This window comes from Ochotona princeps, chromosome 15 (assembly GCF_030435755.1).
Source record: "Ochotona princeps isolate mOchPri1 chromosome 15, mOchPri1.hap1, whole genome shotgun sequence".
NCBI lineage: Eukaryota > Metazoa > Chordata > Mammalia > Lagomorpha > Ochotonidae > Ochotona > Ochotona princeps.
In genome coordinates this window covers 4,844,751-4,864,538 of record NC_080846.1, presented here as the reverse complement: position 1 = coordinate 4,864,538, position 19,788 = coordinate 4,844,751, and the positions used below count along the sequence as shown (strand labels likewise).

Below are 19,788 nucleotides of genomic sequence, written 5' to 3'. Positions count from 1 at the left end.
CATATGGGATGCTGGCCTTGTGGGAGCAGCTTTCCCTGCCATACCACAATGCCAGCCCCTGTGCTGCATCTTTCTGTGGCCTCAGCAGGTGGATGTTTAGATTGCTTCCATCTTCAGGTTGTTACGAAGGATGTCACCACACATCTTTTGGTACCAGTTGTTGTTGTAAGATGTTTAATTTCATTTCTCTTAAGTGCGTGGCCAGCTCTGTAGTGGGCTCTGCAGATCCAAAATATTTTTATCTTAAAATTTTTTAATTGCACCTGTATGGACTCTTCCCCCTTACCATTATTTCCTGGACAGTACAGAATGTACTGTACTGTTAACATTGTTTATGAGGGGCCAGTGCTGTGGTATAGTGAGTTGGGCACAGCCTGCAGTGCCAGGGCCCCTTTTGGGCACTGGCTCCAGAAAGGAATGCGAGTGACCATTAGGGACTGCAAGGATGAGGTGTGGCCTGCTCACACACCTGCACTTCCCAGGACTAAGCCCATAGCAAGCACATCTGGACGACGAGCACCCCAGGAGATGTGGGGCGTTAGGTGGGGACAAGTGGCTCAGAGCATGGGATCTTACGCTGCCCTATGGCTGGACCACCTGTTTACTATGAGGTAGAAATTTCTGGAAAGGAGAAAGCAGGCAATTGGTTGATGAAGGCATGTCTCTGCTCCAGATCCTAGACGCCCTTAGGGTGAGATTTGTTACAGTTTTCTGTAGCCTATCTCTGCCACAGAAACCCAGCTCCTCGTTGGACCTGCCAGGCCTGGGACAGGGAAGTGGGGGGCCAAGTGGCACAGCTTGGACAACAACATGGCTCAGCTGCCGAGTTCAGGGCTCCACTCTAAGCTGGTAGCTGGAGATCAGTCAAGGAAAAGGGTTAGTACCATGGACTTGAAAGAGGTGTGTGGTGACTCTAAGATGCAAAGAGGCTCACACAGGATCATGTCTCTTGTTGGGTGGAGGGTGTAAGGGGAGGGGCTGTTGATTCCCTTAGGAGGAAAAATCATGTCCCCCTCCCCCAAACCTTTACTGGTCTTGGGGTGGTCACGATATTTCTATTCCATCCAGGGTTTCTGTTCTTTCTCTGCTCTAGGTTCCAACAGTATGGTATCATCAATCTGGTGGGACAGGCATTTGCCTATGCAACCATGGAGTGGTCAAGTCTGAAAGCTGTCCAGCATGGAGGGGGTGTGAGTTGTGGTGCCCAGGGCCCTCTGCTACTTGGGACGCCTGTGTCCTGTAGGAGAGCACTCACTTAAGCCCTTCTGAGTCAGCTTCTTCCTGCTGATGTACTGAGGAAGGTGGCAGATGAAGGTCCAACTATTACCGGGGTCCCTTCCACCCATGTGGAAAGCCCGGATGTAGTTTCCAGCTTCTGGCTTGGTTCTGGCATAGCCATGACTGTTATGGGCATCTAGATGCGATTACAACTGCCCCTCAAGGGGAATGATGTATCTTTTACATTGGAAGACGTCTTTCCTGTGGCTACCACAAGGCACGACACAGGAATCCCCGGAACTCAGGATGTGACCAATCCAGAAGTTACCTCCTTAGGGCCAGCATCGGCCGATGTGAGGCAAAAGCTTTGGGCTGATGCTTTGTTCTTGGTCCCCCAGGACAAACGGGAGACACATTCCATATGGCTTCTCAGTGGTCTTGTGGGGTAAGGTGCAGGCCCCTTGGAGGAGTGACCAGCTGGAAATCCTTGTGCGATTGCCCCAACTCTGCCTTGCTCCTCTATTCCTGACAGCCAAGGTCACACTCCCCTGCCGTTTTCTGCAAATCTGAGCCAGGGCACCATGTGACTCATTCCTGTTAACAGGGGAGGGGAGGGGAGTTAGGGTAGGTGGTGTCTGGCAAAGATGACTTAGCTCTTATGAAGGCAGTGAGGGGGAGATGGTCTCTGCGGTCCCTCCTGAGCATTGTGACGTCTGGAGGGGTGCCATGAACAAGCACAGCAAGGGTAGGTGCCCTCCTTGGCTGGGGATCAGAGTACCCAGGGTCAGTGGGGCAGTGGGGAGAGCTGAAGTACAGAGGTGCCAGTAAGGGGGCTGCAGTAGGGCCCAGACGCTAGCAGCAGCAGCAGCCAGGAGTCTTTGCCAGTCTGCCTGTGCCAGAAAGAGTCCAGAAAGAACAGGGGAGTGGGGGGAGGGCAGCCAGCAGCAAGCTGGCTTGGAAGGGACCCCAGGGCCAAGTTACCAGCCACATTCCCCTTCCTCTCTGGAATCTCAGCCTGTGGAGGTTTCCCCAAAGCATACACCTGCACAGCACAGAGCAGGCAGGAGAGCGGATTGGAAGGAACAAAGGGTAAACCCGTCACGGACACAGAAGGAGGCATCTCGGTTGATGTGGTGTCATGATGAATCCGCGAAACCACAGGGTGTTCCCTAACACTCAGTGACAGATCAATTACTTGAAATCTGGCTTAGCTCCAAAGACAGTGGCTCACTCGCTTCTTCTGGAAGGCTTGGATGGGATGCTGGGAGGCAGCAGGAACGTGCCAGAAGCAGAGTGGAGGATGGGAGAGGGAGGGGTGCCAGTAGACGGCCACGTGGGCTGCCAGTGCACACCTGGAGGGCCACGGGAGTACTCTAGCCGTTTAGCTCCATCCCTGCCATTGTGTGGCAGAGTCGGGGCTGGCAGCTCCTGTTCCACCTTCTTCACCTACACAAAGGACTCATAACACAGCTCAAGGGTTTGGGTGGTTGTGCAAAGACGCAAAGTGACAGCGTGTTCCTGGCTTTGCAAAGGACCCTTCAGGAGCCGTGTGCAACCTCCTCCCCGTCACTGTCCCTGGCTTTGAATTCTCCTTGGCCCTGCTTGTTGAGATGGTGAAAAACAGCTGTCCAGGCCGATTCCATTGGGCAGGTATGTGGATTCCGAGTGACCTAGACAACAGCATCAAACCGCTGGACAAGGCCCCCTCCGCCTGTGAACTCCTGCTGAAAACAAAACTGCAGACCCACTCTCCTCCCAAACCATCTGACCCCATCCTCAGTTCTGTCCAGTAATGCCAGGCAGAGCCAGCTGGCTGGCAGCAAAAAACTCCCTTTCCCATCACCCATGATCCATGTGCCTGCCACTCGTACCCCCTGCACCCGGGGACCCCCTGCTACACCTGCTGTTGCTGTCCAGGACTCATCTTGGCTGCTGTCTTATAAGAAGATAAATCCTGTCCCTCTCCCGGTGGCTTTTCAAAATAAAATTAACCCCTCACAGAATGCAGTGGACATTTCTCTCGGTTGCCTAGAAGTTGATCCCCTAGGAAACCAAAGTCCGGAGAAATCCCATGGTGTGTGGGGGAGTGGCACCAGCACCCAAGCAGCCTGGCGACAGGGTCAGGGAGGGAGTGGGCACTGCCGGTGGGAATGGTCGCGGTTGATCAAGAAGGGCACGTTCTTTCCATGGGCTTCTCCAGGAAATGAGTGTGGTTATTACAATAGGCAGGGCCTGTGGAGGGCAGGATGGAGAAGGAGGGCATGCAGGCTAATTCATCCCAGGGAGCTGGGGGTCTCCAGAGTTCTAGTGTGTGAACAGCTCACTTGTGCTGCTGCCTGAACTGCCTGTGGAAGGAGCCCTCTGGTCTGGCCAACAGAGAGCTGACTTCAGCCACAGCCGCTTACCCAGTTCCCAAGCTAGAGTCAGCCCCTCCCGCCCCTGCAGATCTCAAAGGGCATTGGTGCTGTGCCTCTGCCCCCCTCCTCCAGGGGCATCTGAAACCGTCTCCCAGGGTAACCGTTCACCAAGACAAGGCGAGTATCAGCCCTGCTGGTGATAAGCCAGCCACGATTCCGGATCCATAGTGATTCCTGGGAATTCAGAACTCCTCCAGGGCCAACTGGTTAGAGTGGAGATGAAGAGGCAGTGAGTATGGGCTGGTGTTGTGGCGTGGCTGGTAACGGTACTTGGGAAAAGCAGCAGAACATGACCCAGGACCTTGGGCCCCCACACTCACCTAGGAGACCTGCAAGACAATCCTAGTTCCTTGCTTTGACCTGGCTCAGCCCTGGCCCTTGTGGCTACTTGGGGAGGGAAACAGCAGGTGGAAGATCTCTCTTTCTATCCCCCTCTGTGTCTGTGGCTCTGCTTTTTACATAAATAAATCAGAGAGAAAGAAATCAAGTGGGAGCTGCCATTGTGACAGGAGATCAGACTGGCTGCCATTTGTGAAGTTGGCACTCCTTCTGAGCACCAATTTGAGTTCCCTGGCTACTCCACTTCTGGTCCAGCTCCTTGCTAATGTGCTGGGACAGCAGCGGAGGATGGTCCACGTGTTTGGGCTCCTGCCAATCTTGCGAGAGACTCAGGGGAAGCTCCTGGCTTCTGGCTTCAGCCTAGTCCAGCCCTGGCCATCATGGCCATTCAGCGGGTGGAAAATCTCACTTTCTCTCTCTTTCTCCCTTCCAAACAAATAAGTTGATTTTTAAAAAGATGAATCAAATGGACTAGAATGAGCTCACAAAAAGCCCTATGGATGTTCGAGGCTGTCCATTTCCACACCCCTACTTCTAAACCAGGAAAAGATATCCCCAGCCACTGTCCTGGCTCTCAGATGGACGGAACAAGCGCTGTAGTGATGGGAAATGTCAAAAGGAAATTCCCATCTAACCAAAGTGACATAGCAAAAGCAGTGTCACTTCCCCCTGGGGCCCCAAAGAGATTAACAGCACCACCACGCGCTGGAGGATCCAGGAAGGGATTTTGTCACATTTCCTAGTTTATTATTTTATTCTGCAGTTTGGCCAGGAAGGATGGGCAGATGGGCCCTGGAGAAGGACAGTGGATTTCCATAAACTTAATTATGTGGTGACTCCACTTGCAGCTGCTATTTTAAATGTCTCATGGCTGGGGAACATCAATATAGCCCCTGACACCTGAGAGGCAGTCCCTGGGCTGGCGACAGTGTCTGTGTTCCAAGAAGCAGACACAATGAGCAGCCTGTTCTCGTCCATCGGCTGTGTGAGCACGCTTCTCACCATCCCGCCACAGGACTGCAGTCACGCCGAGGAGCTTGCTTTGCTTATTCAAAGGGTAGCATGACAGAGTGGGGGGATAGATGTTTCATTCACTGATTCATTGCCCAGTTGGATGTGACAACCGCCAGTCCGCTGGGCCAGGCTTTAGGACCTTCCTCTGGTTCTCCCACTTGGGTGGTAGGGACCCACGTACATGGAACATCCTCTTCTGCTTTCCCCAGGCCATTAGCAGGGAGCTTGACCAAAAGCCAAGCGGTCATAGACCTGGCGTGATGGTTCAGTGGTTAAATTCTGTGCCTTGCAAGTACCAGGATTCTGTGTGGGTATTGGTTCGTGGCTGCTCCACTTCCCACCCAACTCCCGGCTTGTGGCCTGGGAAAGCAGTTGAGGATGGTCCAAAGTCTTGGGATCATGCACCCATGTGGGAGACCTGGAAGAAGTTCCTGGCTCCTGGCTTCAGCTTGGCTCAGGTCCAGTCATTGCAGCCACTTGGGGAGTGAACCAGCACATGGAAGATCTTTTTCTTTGTCTCTCCTTCTCTCTGTAAATCTGCCTTTAAAAAAATGGAACAGCCAGGACTTGAACTGGTGCCAATATAGGATGTTGGCACTGCAGGTGGGAACTTTTCCACTAGGCCACAACACCAGACCCGAGATCTCTTTTTAAGTGTATTTATTTATATGGATCTGAAAGGCAGAGAGAAATAAAGAGAGCTCTTTCATTTGCCAAACTGTGCTTGGTCTGGGAGCATTCCGAGCAGGTAGCTCAGAAGGCACGTGACTGGGGTGTGGCCAGGGCATCTGAAGGGGTACACGGGGACCACCACAGCTGTGGAACACATGTGGAGGATGTGACCTGACCCCCTCGCCAAAGAAGATGCCCTAGGATCCCTCTCTAAAGGACTCCTTCACCTCCCTGTCACTGCCTTCACCCTGTTCACATCGTTGGCGACCTGGCACGCAGTCATCAACCTGTGTGGATGGCCCCGTGGAGGATAATTCCAGAGCCGGATCTTGTGACCGCCTATACCCCTCCGCAATGATGGTACATGGACTTGAACTCTGAACAGAGCATCTGATTCACTGATTAGCTCGCTTGTCGTCATCCGTCTTTCTCTATTTTGAGCTCCTTTGGTACCAGACACTTGCTTGGTTCTCTCCTTCATGGCAGCCACAAGGCCTCACACAGTGCCTGGGGCACTGGGACAGCTCAGCACGGATGCAGCAGCCAGAGAGGAAGACCATGGTCAGAAGAGCTGCAGGGACCAAGCCCAGACCTCCTGACCACTCTCTGCTCACACTCACTCCAAGGGAAAAAAACACCCCATCTCCCCACTTAATGACATGACCAACCCCTAGAAACTGCTGCCTCAGGGATCCCACCCCCACCCCTGCTACACCCCCGCCCCCACTCAGATGTGACTAGGCATCTCGGATGGAATGTGTGCAAAACAGAACTCTTAATTTCAAATCCCCAAATCTTCTCTTCCCACCCACGTCCCTATTTAAGTAAAGGACAATGCCATTCCTGCAGGAACTTGTGCCAAGAACCCAAGCGTCATCCCTGGTGCCTCTGACTCTCGTGTTTTCCATCCAGCTCTCCAAGCATCCCCGGGGCTCTCCAGAATGTGCCGACACCCACTGTTCCTCGCCAGCTCACCGTCCTCATCTCCCACCATCTTTTATCTGGATTTTTGTAGTAGACCTTCCTGTCAGAAGCTTCCGGAACCCACATCCCATTGGCCTTGGCCAGCACTGATTTCAACCCAGGCTGCAGCAGACAGTTGTGAACTCGCCTTGTCTTGTGTCTCTCTGGTTTCCTCCCTGGACATCTCCAAAACTGGAACTGACCTGTTGGGATCCGAAACGCGGGTGTACATGTCAGGAGGAGACGCTCCAGCCAACAGGGACAGGAGCCAGTAGATCAAAAACTGTCCTCCACATGCATAATTCTGAAACGTGTCTTTGTCTTTTAAAAATATCTGTTTATTGGGCCCGGCGGCGTGGCCTAGCGGCTAAAAGTCCTCGCCTTCAACGCACCGGGATCCCATATGGGTGCCGGTTCTAATCCCGGCAGCTCCACTTCCCATCCAGCTCCCTGCTTGTGGCCTGGGAAAGCAGTCGAGGACGGCCCACGTGGGAGACCTGGAGGAAGTTCCTGGTTCCCGGCTTCGGATCGGCGTGTACCGGCCCGTTGCGGCTCACTTGGGGAGTGAAACATCGGACGGAAGATCTTCCTCTCTGTCTCTCCTCCTCTCTCTGTATATCTGACTTTGTAATAAAAATAAATCTTAAAAAAAAAAATCTGTTTATTTATTTCAAGGACAGATTTGCAGAAACAGACAACATAGGGGCAGACAGACAAGCGTCATCTTCCATCCAGTGGTTTACTCCCTGCAAACACCTACAATAACCAGGGCAGGGCCAGGTTGAAGCCAGGGGCCTGGAACTCTGTGCAGATCTCCCTCATGTGTGGCGTGGTTGCAAGTCCTTGACTTGCCAGCTTCTGCCTCCCAGGAGGGCACCGGCAGGCGGTGGGGATTGGAAGCAGAGCAGGACTCTAACCCTGGCACGCTGAGAAGAAGTCTTAGAATCTCAAGTGCAATCCTAACTGCTGGACCAAATGCCAGCCCCTGCCATTACTAGTGGTAGTAGCAGCATTCAGTTAGCCTTACACTTTCTAGAAAGGCCTGGATAAACTGTGCCCCTACTCCTGTTGCAACAAGCTCAGTAATACATCTTAAAAGATTTATTTCTTTTTAAACTATGTATATTTGAAAGGCAGATTTGCAAAGAGAGGAGAGACAGAAAGAGAGATCTTTCATTTGCTGGTTTGCTCCCCCGATGGCCACAACAGCCACAGCTGAGTTGGTCCAAGCCAGGAGCCAGGATCTTCTTCTGTCTCCCATGCGGGAGCATCAGGGTCCCAAGGACTTGGACCATCTTCCACTGCTTTCCCAGACCGCAAACAGGGAGTCAGATAAAAAAATGGAGCAGCTAGGACTCAAACCTGCACCCATATGGGATACAGCACTTTAGGCAGAGGCTTAACCTACTGCACCATGGCACTGACCCCAGTAACGTCTTTGCTTTTCACCCCCTCCTTGACCTGCTGCCCTTTTCCAGCTCCCTAGACTCACACCTAAAACGCAGTCCCATGCGTACGTCTTTGTGTCAGCCTGTTTTTGGAGGAGAAGGAAACCAAAATCAGTCTCTGGAAGGACGGCAGAAAGCAAATACCACTTTCCCCCGCCAAGATGAAGATCCCAATGCCAATGTTAAACAAACTGCACAGCCTGGCCTGGCATGCCCGCTGGAGGCATCGCAGTGATGGGGCCCCTCTCCTGGGGCCGTGGGCATAAGGTACAAGTGGGAAAGGTAGCATCTCTCCCAGTCCCAGGCACCTGCAGTGCAGGTACTCAGAATGCTAGAGGGTGTGTGAGCTGCTAGGAGAGCCTGGGGGGAGCAGACCCAACTCAGGACACACCGTGGGAGCCAGCAGGCTTCCCATGCACTGGGTCAAGATAACCTTGGTGTTGGGGCAGACTTGCTGCAGATGAGACCCCAAATCTAACTGTAAGAGTGGCAGAACTGCCACACACACACATATACACACGCGCACACCCCAGTGTAGGGCCGGCATTGTGGCTGCTGCCTGCAATGGCTGGCATTCTTAAATGGGCTCCAGTTTGTGCCCAGACTGCTCTGCTTCCAACCCAACTCCCTGCTATGTGTTAGGGAAAGCAATGGAGCATGGTCCAGGTGCTTAGGCCCATGTTGTTCATGTGGGAGACCCGGAAGAAACTCCTGGCTCTTGGTTTGAGATGGGCCCAGTCCGGACAGCTACAAGGAAAGGAAAGAAGAGATCTTCCATCTGCTGGTTCATTCTCCAAGTGGCTGCAACAGCCAAAACTGAGCCAATCTGAAGCCAGGAACTAGGAGCTTCTTATGGGTTTCCCACATGGGTGCAGGGTCCATAGACTTGAGCCGTTCGCCTCTGTCTTCCCAGGCCAGAATTAGGGAGCTGGATCAGAAATGAAACATCCAGGACATGAACCGGCATCCATATGAGATGCTGGCACATGCGAGGCAGAAGCACTAGCCTGACATGCCACCATAGCACCTTTAAGTGCCAATTCCAATGACAATAAGAGACATTTGTAGTTCTGTGTAACTGAATGCCACGGTCCACTTGTAGAACTTTTCTATCATCCCAAACAAATTCAGCACCCATTTAACAGTATTTTCTCAGTCTCTCTAGCCCTCGCCCCTCATTCTGGCCGAAGTTCTGAGAACGAGGTCAGATGCCTCATGGAAGCAGGAATGCTGGAGTGGGTTTAATTATGTAAGCCTGGAGCCCACTGGCAGATCAGGTGCTCCAGGAGGTCCTGCGCACGCGCGCACACGCACGCATACACACGATAACACAGGGAGACCAGCAAAGGTCCACTGAGGCTGAAGGTGAGCCAACGCTGTCTGGTTTTTATTTTGGGCTCCGTGGGTAGGTGGACCGCAGCCCAAAGGTGGAGTCGTTTGCCTCTCCCAGAGCGACTGATGAGGCACGGGCTGTTTGCTCGGGTCCTAGTCTGCTCCTTCTGGGACTTCAGATCATTGAGTACAACAGCCCAGACCTCTGCACACCCACTGCAGGCTGATCCCGTACAGGTGGGAGCTTAACCCTTTCTGCTCCCTGAGGCCCTGGCCATGGGCAGCAGGGAGAGACCCAAGACACCCTACCCTCCCACCTGGGCTCCATTCCCTGGCCTCCTAGGGTGTCCCTGGTGGTGCAGCTGGCGAAATGCCCAGTACCTAGAGGTGCACTGCAATGGAGCCCTGGACGACTTTCACCTCTAGCGTGTGTGGGGCAAGCCCCCAGCGACCAGGGGCTGAAACGTCCTCCCCTCCTCCCCACACACACATCCCCACTTCAAAGCAAGGCAAGCCCAAGGACTCACCCTTTTGTCCTTCCAGACAGCAAGGAACGTGAGCAGCAGGCCCCGTGAGCACCCAGAGGGGCCCCCAACGGTGACGGGAAGGAAGTCCCCACCCATCTGGGGCTGCCCCAGCCCAGCCCAGCCCTTGGGCTCTGCAGGCTGTCACAAGTGGGCGCCCGCAGCAGCCGGCATAGAAGAGGTTAATGTGCATCTGCCTCCGAATGTTAATGTGTCTAGGTGATGTCAGTGGGAGCCGGGAAGGAGGGAGTGGGGCGAGCAGTTGGGCTTGGAGGCGGCTGAGGCTCCCAGGCTGACAAGGAACCAGGACCCCCTTCCTGACTGCGGGGCTTGGGTCCGGGACAAGGCAGCCCGGCAGGCGCCAGAGGCTGCCGCAGCCCTGCGTGGGTGGACGGGCGCGCAACTCTGGGGCGCAGGCGACCGGGGACAGGCACCTGCACTGGCTGGATGGACCTGCAAGCCCTGCGGCTGTCCACCGGACCCAATGCCAGTAACGCCTCCGAGGGCCCGGAGAACCTTACCTTGGTCGGTGAGTACTCGGGGAGGAGGGGAGCCTGCCCTCCCATCCCACCGGGCAGGGGGTGGGAAGTGGGAGGAGAATTTCATCCCCGGAGCTGGCCGGTCCGAGTGCTTGGGAAACTTTATTTGAGTTCTTGGGGACCTGGTCTGCAGTCTGCTGTTCCCCGGAGGGGAAGGGGGCAGGGAGGAGGTGCTGGAGGAATAGGGGGCAGCGCCCGGGCAGGGGGGACGGTCAGACGTGGCAGAGGAAGGCTTTCCCCTGAGTGTCGGAGCTGGGGAGGGAGCGGAGGAGGCCTCCGAAGGTACGCCGGTGACCGCCGCCCAGGCTCCTTCACACCCGGTCCGGAGGTCGGGGGAGGATGAGGGGAAGCAGAGATTCCACGGCCCAGAGGGGATTAACTTTTCCGGTGAATTAAGCTTCCCGATCTTTCCAAAGCTGCCTGCAGTGCCCTGGGATTCCGGCTCTGCAAGAGAAACAGAAGGGAGGCAAAGAACAGAGAGGTTTGGTGGGCAGGAATGTTCGTGCTGCTGGGCTGCCACGCACAGCCCCGTCTCTGCTGCACACTGGAATCCCAGCGTCCAGAGACGGCCAGCAGGAAACCCCTGCTAGGCGGGCTCACAGTCCGGAGGGCAGAGGGAGGCAGAGGGCCCGGCTGGGCTTCCCCTCACCCCCACCCCCGCCCTGCTGTGGTGGGCTTGGCCCTCCCCCCCCCCCCCCCAGCAGTCGCAGCAGAGCCACCCCTGAGGCCCTGGCCAGCGTCTGCTTCTGAAAGGAACCAGCAGAGCTTGCCAGTGGGAGAACACACACTAACACAGCATGCACGGGTACACGTCACAAAACACGCGCAAACGCACGCACGCCCAGATGGTCCCACGTGCACACTCAGGCACACTCACACGCATGTACACACACATACAAAAATGAACTTAGGCCTCACACAGTCACGTATGTATACACTGATACACATGTGTGTGCATACACACACACCTGTGCTTTCCTCTTGAGGGCTCCAGGGGAAGCCCAAGGATCCCCAGAGACCACCCACCATGGCACCTGAGCCCCTGCCTTCAGAAAGGATGCAGGAGGCCAAGGTTGGGGTCCCGCACCCCACAGGTGCTCAGGAGACCCTGAGGGGAGGAGGGCTAAGAACACGGACTGAGCACCAGTGGTGGGGAGGGCTGGGAATGGTGAGGTGTGCAAGCAGCTGCGAGGGTGGGAGGGAAGCAAGAGGCCCAGGCTTCGGAGGTAGCGGCTGCTCTGTCCCCAGGCTCGCCGCGGCGTCCTGGGAGCGTGGCCTACATCAACATCATCATGCCTTCAGTGTTCGGCACCATCTGCCTGCTGGGCATCGTGGGCAACTCCACGGTCATCTTCGCGGTGGTGAAGCGGTCCAAACTGCACTGGTGCAGCAATGTCCCTGACATCTTCATCATCAACCTCTCGGTGGTGGACCTCCTCTTCCTCCTGGGCATGCCCTTCATGATCCACCAGCTCATGGGCAACGGCGTCTGGCACTTCGGCGAGACCATGTGCACGCTTATCACAGCCATGGACGCCAACAGCCAGTTCACCAGCACCTACATCCTCACGGCCATGGCCATCGACCGCTACCTTGCCACAGTGCACCCCATCTCCTCCACCAAGTTCCGCAAGCCCTCTGTGGCCACCCTGGTGATCTGCCTGCTATGGATCCTCTCCCTCATCAGCATCACCCCGGTGTGGCTCTATGCCAGGCTCATCCCGTTCCCCGGCGGAGCTGTGGGCTGTGGCATCCGCCTGCCCAACCCAGACACAGACCTCTACTGGTTCACCCTGTACCAGTTCTTCTTGGCCTTCGCCCTGCCCTTCGTGGTCATCACGGCGGCCTACGTGAGGATCCTGCAGCGCATGACATCCTCAGTGGCCCCCGCCTCTCAACGCAGCATCCGGCTGCGGACCAAGCGGGTGACCCGCACGGCCATTGCCATCTGCCTGGTCTTCTTCGTGTGCTGGGCGCCCTACTACGTGCTGCAGCTGACCCAGCTGTCCATCAGCCGCCCGACGCTCACTTTTGTCTACCTGTACAATGCGGCCATCAGCTTGGGCTATGCCAACAGCTGCCTTAACCCCTTCGTGTACATCGTGCTCTGTGAGACATTCCGCAAGCGCCTGGTGCTGTCGGTGAAGCCGGCGGCCCAGGGGCAGCTCCGCACAGTCAGCAATGCTCATACTGGGGAGGATGAGAGGACAGAGAGCAAAGGCAACTGACCCTTTCCTCCTGCCACCCGGACACCTCCGAGCTGGGACAGCACGCGTGGGTGCGGGTGGGGAGACCACCCTGGGGAGTGCAGATGGACTGCAGCGTGGGGTGAGGGTCAACCTCAGACACCAGGAATCTCCTGCAGGTAACAGGATGGGATCTGTGAGTGGAACAGAAGCTGAGCAAGCGTGTCAGATGAACCCTACACCTGTTAGTTTCCAAATGTTCCCCTCCACACACACACACACACACACAAACAGAAGATGTAGAAGGCTCCGGATTGGTCTTGTTTAAAGTAACTGGGGTGCCCCAGGGGAGCACAAGGCTCTCCCCTGTGTCTGATTGGAGGGAGGGAAGGCAAGCCTTAATCTCCAGCGTGGTGGCTCCATTTCAGCATCCTTCATCTCAGGGGGGAGGGTGCATGCTTATTTTTGGGGGAAGGGGGGCTCTTAGCCCTCAGTTCGCTGGGAGATGCACCATTGGTCGACCTGGGGTGGGTGTGTGTATGTCTATTTGTGGGGGAGGGGCCCTGCAGCTGCCAGCCCCTTGTCTTCCCTGGAGTTCTTGCTGTAACCTGGAGCAGCTGCCTGTGTGCTGCGCATGTGGCCACTCTGTCGGCAGCATCTCTCCGCTGTAGCTGTTCCCCTCCCAAACAAAGATGAATAAAAGAAAAATCTGCACCCAAGTCTCGCTGGAAGCTCCTGTGGTGTCACTGCGGGAGCCTGGGCGCAGGGGTGGCCAGGAGTCGCAGACAAGGAGAAGCAGGAGTTAACCTGGGCTGTGGAATTCATACCTCAGCTCCAAGTAAGGGAGTGTGTTTTCCTAAACCCACAAGGAGGATTCAGTGACACAAATGGCATTACTGAAAATTCATCAGATTGCAGTCCAGCTGCTGGGCTGTTTCTCCCGCCTCAGATTTCTCTCTTCTGACCAGAAGCCCAGGGACTTTGGCTGTCATGGGTACTGGCCGCCTTAGGCCCTAAGTTCCACCCCCAGTGCCACCTCCCTGTTGTTGAGTCACCTACTGTAAAGCTTGCTCTTGGGGCACCCTGAGCCTGTGTCCCCACTTGCTGCTTCATCGACAGAAGATGAGAGCTAGGGTCACTGAGAGGCAGGCCAGCTGCTGTGGCTCTGCGTCCCTGCCAGCCACGGGCTGGGAGAGCTGGGAGTGTGCAGGGTGCATGTGGTTGCAGCTGCTGCTCCCTAATGGAGCCCACCTCTTCCTGGCCTTATGGGGAGGGGGAGGGGGCTCCCCGAGCGTCTCCCTCCACTTCCTTGCTTGGTCTGTCTCTCCTCCCAGCTCTCCCAGCTGCAATCTGGGAGAGGAAGGAGGTGAGGTGGACTCTCCCTGGGATGCAAATGACCAAGCCAAGCGCCTGTGAGCAGGGGGAAAAGGGTAGCTGGGCTGTTCAAGGCCCACTGGGGGCCCCACCTGCTCCCAGGGAAGAGAGCGCCTCTCCTGCTTTGAGCTCTCAGCTAAGGTGGAAGGCTAAGTGAGGTGAGAGGGAGAGGGAGTGGGTGGTGATGTCAACAGAAGGCTTGGATGGAGAAGTCAGGCCCTGGGGGAGGGAAGAGGAGGCGGCTGAGGCTGGGAGAGCTGTGGGATTTGTCTCTTGAAATCTCCTGAGGTGTGTTGCTGGTTGGATGAGGGAGGAGAGAGGGTCTGTGGGATGGGTAGCACATTCCTTCCCCACCCCCTTCTAGGCCAAGGCTGTGGGGTGCTGTGGGAGCCCGCTGGGAAGAGCAGGGGACACCAGGAAAGGCTGGGAAGAGGTGTCCTCATCTTTAATCTTCTTGTGTCTAATAAGCTGGTCTCCTCCAGGGAACCCCCCCAGTCCAGCAAGCGCCTCCTTTGTGGCTCCCCATAAACCTCTCCTCTCCGACTCCCACTCCTCAAACCCCCCAGCAAAAGGGCCAACCGAGCTTGAAAAGCCATCCCCCTGGACCAGGGAGGCTAGCCTGCTCCTGACTCTAGCGACTGTTTCAATCCTTCAAAAACTTAACAATGCTTCCAAGAGGCAGACAGGAGCTTTTATCCCTCAGTCAAATGACAAAGCCAGGTACGGCAAAGGGGGTTCCAGGATTCATCGTCTGTTCCAATAAAAACAGGAGAAAAAGCAAAAATAAGCAAAAGGGGTATATAACGTATAGAGAAAAAAAAATAGACCAAAGGAAATTCCTTGCACACGAATCACCAGTGACAAGCCAAGCCCGGTGCGGCTGTCCCTTAGGGCAGTGTCCAAGAGGCCAGCAGATCCGCCCTTGCGGGGCGCGGTCAAGTCCACAGCGGGACTCTGCCAACCCCGGCAATGCTGGTGGAGTGAAGTTCCAATGTGTGTGTGTCAAGTGGGGGTTATTATCTCAGCGCCAGATGGCAGGCACCAAGTCCCGGGCCCATACAGCTTCATTTGTACCCTGACACAGAGATGCCACTGCGGCCCTTTCAGTCAGCCCTAACCCTCAGAAATTCGGCACCGGCCCACCCACCGGTCACATGGCTCGGTTCCAGCTCTTGCTTGGGACTGGTGCAATGCAACAGCCAGTGAAGCTGCTGCCTGTGAGGCTGGGATCCCATATCAGAACTGGTTCAAGTCCTGGCTGTTCCACTTCCGATCTGACTCCTTGCTAATGCACCTAAGAAAGCTGTGGAAGATGCCTCCAAGTGGTTGGGCCCGAGCTGCTCTCATGGGGAAACCCTGGTGGACTTCCAGTTTCCAGCCTTTGGCCTTGCACAGTCCTGGCGGCTTGCGGCCATCTTTCTGTCACTTGCTCACTCTCGGTCTTCCATCGCTGGGTCACTCCGCAGATGGCAGCAAAGACTGCAGCTCCTCTCTCATGGAGCCCTGAGGAGCCGAGACCCCTACGGGGCCCATGTCACGTGCGTTTGCCAGCATGCAGGGAGAAATCGTAGAAGCCAGCACTTCCACTTGGTTCCCATGGCTGCCTCGTGTTCAGACACCCCATTCCCCAGTGTTTCCACCCATGGCCTCCCCGCCACTCAGGGAGGAGCTGGTCTTACTGGCTTGGCTCCTGGGCCTCTCTCAGGGTCCTTCAGCATTGAACCATAGCTCCTCATGAATGCACCACCCAAGGCCATGGTCAAATCATAGACACTGGCCAGGAGCAGGCATATGCCCACATCCCAGAGGCGTGCCAAAGCCAGCGGGACATCTCTCTATCCTGCAAGGCTTCTCTTTGCAACCGCCTGCCCTCTCTCCCAGAGGGCAGAGCAGGCAAATCTTCAGATGTGGCTCCTGAACCTGCTAGCCCCATGAACTTGGCCTGTGACTTCCTGTCTGGAGCTTGTTCACCCATCTGTAAAATGGGAGTAATGACAACCATGTGGTGTGGTGGTTGGGATGGCTGAATGAAATTCCTGGGTCACCTTAAGAGCTGGCAGAAGCCTCTTCCTGAGGGCCTTGGGACAGACCAAGACTTTCTCAGTATCTCTGTGAGTGGTCAGAGGCAGGTCCTCCTGTGACCTGATGAAGCTGGGTCTGCAGGTGGCTTCATCCCGAGGCAGCCAGCACTAATGCAAGCCTGAGGGTGGGGCTCCACAAAAGAACTGGGATGCTGGAGGAAGCCCCAGTCTGTCTGGGGCTCCAGGCCCCAGGGAGGGTCTCCAGCTCTCTCCTCCCATCAACACGGACTTTGGGGCCTCAAACCCTGGGTCCAGGGGGACACATGGACCATGGCAGTGTTGTCTGGGCTCTCCCTCCTTTGTCCTCGCAGGTGCGTTGTCTGGAGCTGTATGCCCTGCCTTGGACGCCTAAGGAATGGACAAACAGCGTGCATCCCCAAGGGCCCCACTGATGTCCTCCTGGCAGAAAAAGTCCACCCGGTCAGGCCTCTTCCCTGTTTGTTTCACGCCTCAGTGATGCGAAGCTAATAAGTACCTGAATGTGTTTGGCTGGAGAGCAGTATGCGCGTGTCTTCTCCCTTTAGCTACTCCGCAAGACGCACTCGCCAAGGTGGAGTACATGACAGCAAGCAGCGTGACAGGGCTGCAGTTTTGTCTGTCTTCACTGTGACCGCCTCCTGACACCATCCTGAACTTCCGGCCTTGTGGTTTGGATGTTTTGACCAAACCCCTGCTCCCATCATCTGCTATAGGGACTAGCCCTGACTGGCTTTAGCCAACCGGTGCCCCGTCTTCCCGGCAGTGTAGGCTTATCCAGGGTTGCGACAGTAACCAAAGGGGATCTAAGATCTCAGCCTAGGGGCCGGTGTGATGGCCCTGCACGTTAGAGCACCTCCAACGATGCTGCACTGCAGACGGGCTGCTCCACTTCCCATCCAGCTTCCTGCCTCCTGGCTTCTCCCTCCCTGGGGAAGTGGCAGAAGACAGTCCAAGTGCTGGGGTCCTGCTCCTGCAGGGGAGAGCCAGGTGAAGCTCCTGTCTTCAGTTTGGCCCAGCTCTGGCCACTAAGTGAAAGGAAGACCCCTCTGTCTCTCGCTGTATCTCTTCTCTTCAAATAAATAAGTCTTTTAAAAAGTTCCAGCTGGGGTTTCTGAAAAGGGAAGTCTACTTTTTGTCCACAAGGAGCCTTTCTCATTTCCTTAAGACTTGCCTGAGGAAGCACATAGCCCCTCGGACTGCAGGCAGTAACTTTGGGATTTCTGGGGTAAAGTCTTCCTGAGTAAGGCCAGCCGAGAAGAATCAGAGCAGAGAGAGGGAGAGAGTTGGGAAACACAGTTTGGGGCTTGATCAAGTTTACCTGAAACTGGGGCTACTCTTGGTTTAATTTACCATAGAAGCGTGGTAGCTTAGTGCCTAAAGTCCTTGCCTTGCATGCGCCTGGATCCCATATGGCATTAGTTCTAATCCCGGCTGCTCCACTTCCCATCCAGCTCCCTGCTTGTGGCCTGGGAAAGCAGTGGGACTCTGCACCCGTGCAGAGAGACCCAGAAGAAGTTCCTGGCCTCAGCTTAGCTCAGCTCTGTCTATTGCAGCCACATGGGGAGTGAATCATCAGACAGAAGAGCTTCCTCTCTGTCTCTCCTGCTCTCTGTAAACCTGACTTTCCAATAAAAATATATAAATCTTTTTAAAAAAAGAAGTCAATAATTTCCCTTTACTTAAAAAAACTATTCAGTCTGGTTGTTCAATTATTTACAGTGAGCAATCCCTAAATGACATTTTAAAAAATAGATATGTTTGTTTGGAAGGCAGAATGACAGACAGGAAGCAGCAGAAAGAGGTCTTCAATCCACTGGTTCACTCCCCAAATGGCTACAAAAACCAGAGCTCTAAACCAGGAGCCAGGAGCTTCATTTTTGTCTCCTATATGGGTGCAGGATTCCAAGCACTTGGGCCATCTTCCGCTGCTTTCTCAGGCACATTAGAAAGAGAGTTGGATTGGAAGTGGAGCAGCCAGGGCTGGAACTAGTGCCAATATGTGATACTGGCATTATAGAGGCTTTATTTGCCATATCACAGCATCAGCCCCCCAAAGAGACATTTTAAAGATAAAGTTGGCAATGTCGGGAGCCCTCATCTCGAACGTGATGGTATTCAGAGATGCAGGCCTTTAGAGTCACAAGGATGTGGCCCTCGGTTGTGTCCTTGTAAGTGGCTGAGAGCTTGTTCTCTCTTCCTTCCCGCTCACACACACCTAGGGGAGGCCATGGGAGGACACGGCAAGAAGGTGCTGGGAGGGAAACAGTGCTCATGTGCAGCTGGGATTCTGTGACAGCAGCCAGAACTAGCTGAGACAACTGGGAAGAGCTCTTTTTTGTGTCACAAACACCAGGAATCCAACTCAAAGGATTTGAACAGAAAAGGGGGATGAGAGCGAGTGTGCGGCCCAGCCGTGAAGAGGCTTCTTGGGCAGTCCACATCCTGTATCAACATGCTGGACTTCAGGACTCGGCTTCTTGCTAACAATGCATAGCCTAGGAGGTGACGGCTCCATGAGCTTGGGTTCTAGCCACCCAGGTGAAGGACTTCCGGCTGCCCAGATGGACTTCCTGCCTCCTGGCTTTGGTCTAACCCAGCCCAGCTTCTTGTTCCACAGAAAAGAGCAGGGAAGAGTGTACTGGCTTATCACGTAAGAAAGTTCTGGGCTAGGTCTGGCGTGCAGTAGTACCTGGCTCCCCCAAGGCTTGCAGCCCTCCCCCAGGGCAGCCCTTCTCGCTCACCAACTCTCCGTCCCTGGTATCCATTTTTCTCTGCTGGCATCCTTCATCTGGGGCTGTCCTCCCACGTGGCAGGTGGCAAGCAGCTCCAGCAATCAGTTAAGACTTCCTGCTTGCCACCTGCCAACTCCTGGCCACTTCTCCCCACCCCAACATCTGAGACCCTGCCCAAGCCTCGGGGTTCCTGAGTTAGTTACAGACCTCCCCAGCCCCACCCACCGGAAACGGGGAACCAGGGCAGAGACTCTCTTTCTGAATGGCATAGGTTGCATGTCTGCACTTAATAGACCCATTTTACCTGTGGCCCTACTGTGTGTGTGTGTGTGTGTGTGTGGCAGAGGGGGTGGTGGCAAACTGGGGCATGTAGGTCCTAAAAGGGAAACTCATGTTGCCAAAGCAGAGAGAATGCCAGCTCCTGCCAGCTGGTATTTCCGTAACTAGAGCTGGGAAGGCAGGAAACAGGAAGTGGGCCAGAAGCAAACAGGCAGAGCTGGGAATTCAGAAGACACAGGGGAGCGTGCTGATCGCCATGGAGGCTTCAACCCAGGAAGAACTGACCAACACTCCGGCCTCTCCTTGCCCCCAGAAGCACATTTCTTTTCTTTTTTCTTTTAGTCTATTGTTTTTTTTAAAAAAAAAAGATTTATTTATTTTTATTGCAAAGTCAGATACACAGAGAAGAGAAGAGACAGAGAGGAAGATCTTCCGTCTGATGATTCACTCCCAAGTGACCTCAATGGCCAGAGCTATGCCGATCCAAAGCTAGGAGCCAGGAACTTCCTCTAGGCCTCCCACATGGGCGCAGGGTCCCAAGGCTTTGGTCCATCCTCGACTGCTTTCCCAGGCCACAAGCAGGGAGCTGGATGGGAAGCGGGGCAGCTGGGATTAGAATCAGTGTCCATATGGGATCCTGGCGTGTCCAAGGTGAGGACTTTAGCTGCTAGGCCACCACGCTGGGCCCCCA

At 55.1% G+C, this 19,788-nt stretch overlaps 1 protein-coding gene across 1 annotated transcript; it reads left to right on the top strand.

Moving 5' to 3' along the window:
- The first annotated feature begins 10,070 nt into the window (after positions 1 to 10,070).
- MCHR1 (melanin concentrating hormone receptor 1) lies at positions 10,071 to 12,738 on the top strand. Its single transcript, XM_004589482.4, has 2 exons — positions 10,071 to 10,456; positions 11,715 to 12,738. Exons 1-2 carry the CDS (start codon positions 10,375 to 10,377, stop codon positions 12,692 to 12,694), a joined length of 1,062 nt encoding a protein of 353 aa, XP_004589539.2. The 5' UTR covers positions 10,071 to 10,374; the 3' UTR covers positions 12,695 to 12,738.
- Positions 12,739 to 19,788: the final 7,050 nt, after the last annotated feature.

Excerpts from the sequence above, each read along its gene's own strand:
- MCHR1 (XM_004589482.4), top strand. The coding sequence starts at position 10,375 with ATGGACCTGCAAGCCCTGCGGCTGTCCACCGGACCCAATGCCAGTAAC. Across the intron at positions 10,457-11,714 it reads GGAGAACCTTACCTTGGTCG|GCTCGCCGCGGCGTCCTGGG; the intron begins GTGAGTACTCGG and ends CTCTGTCCCCAG.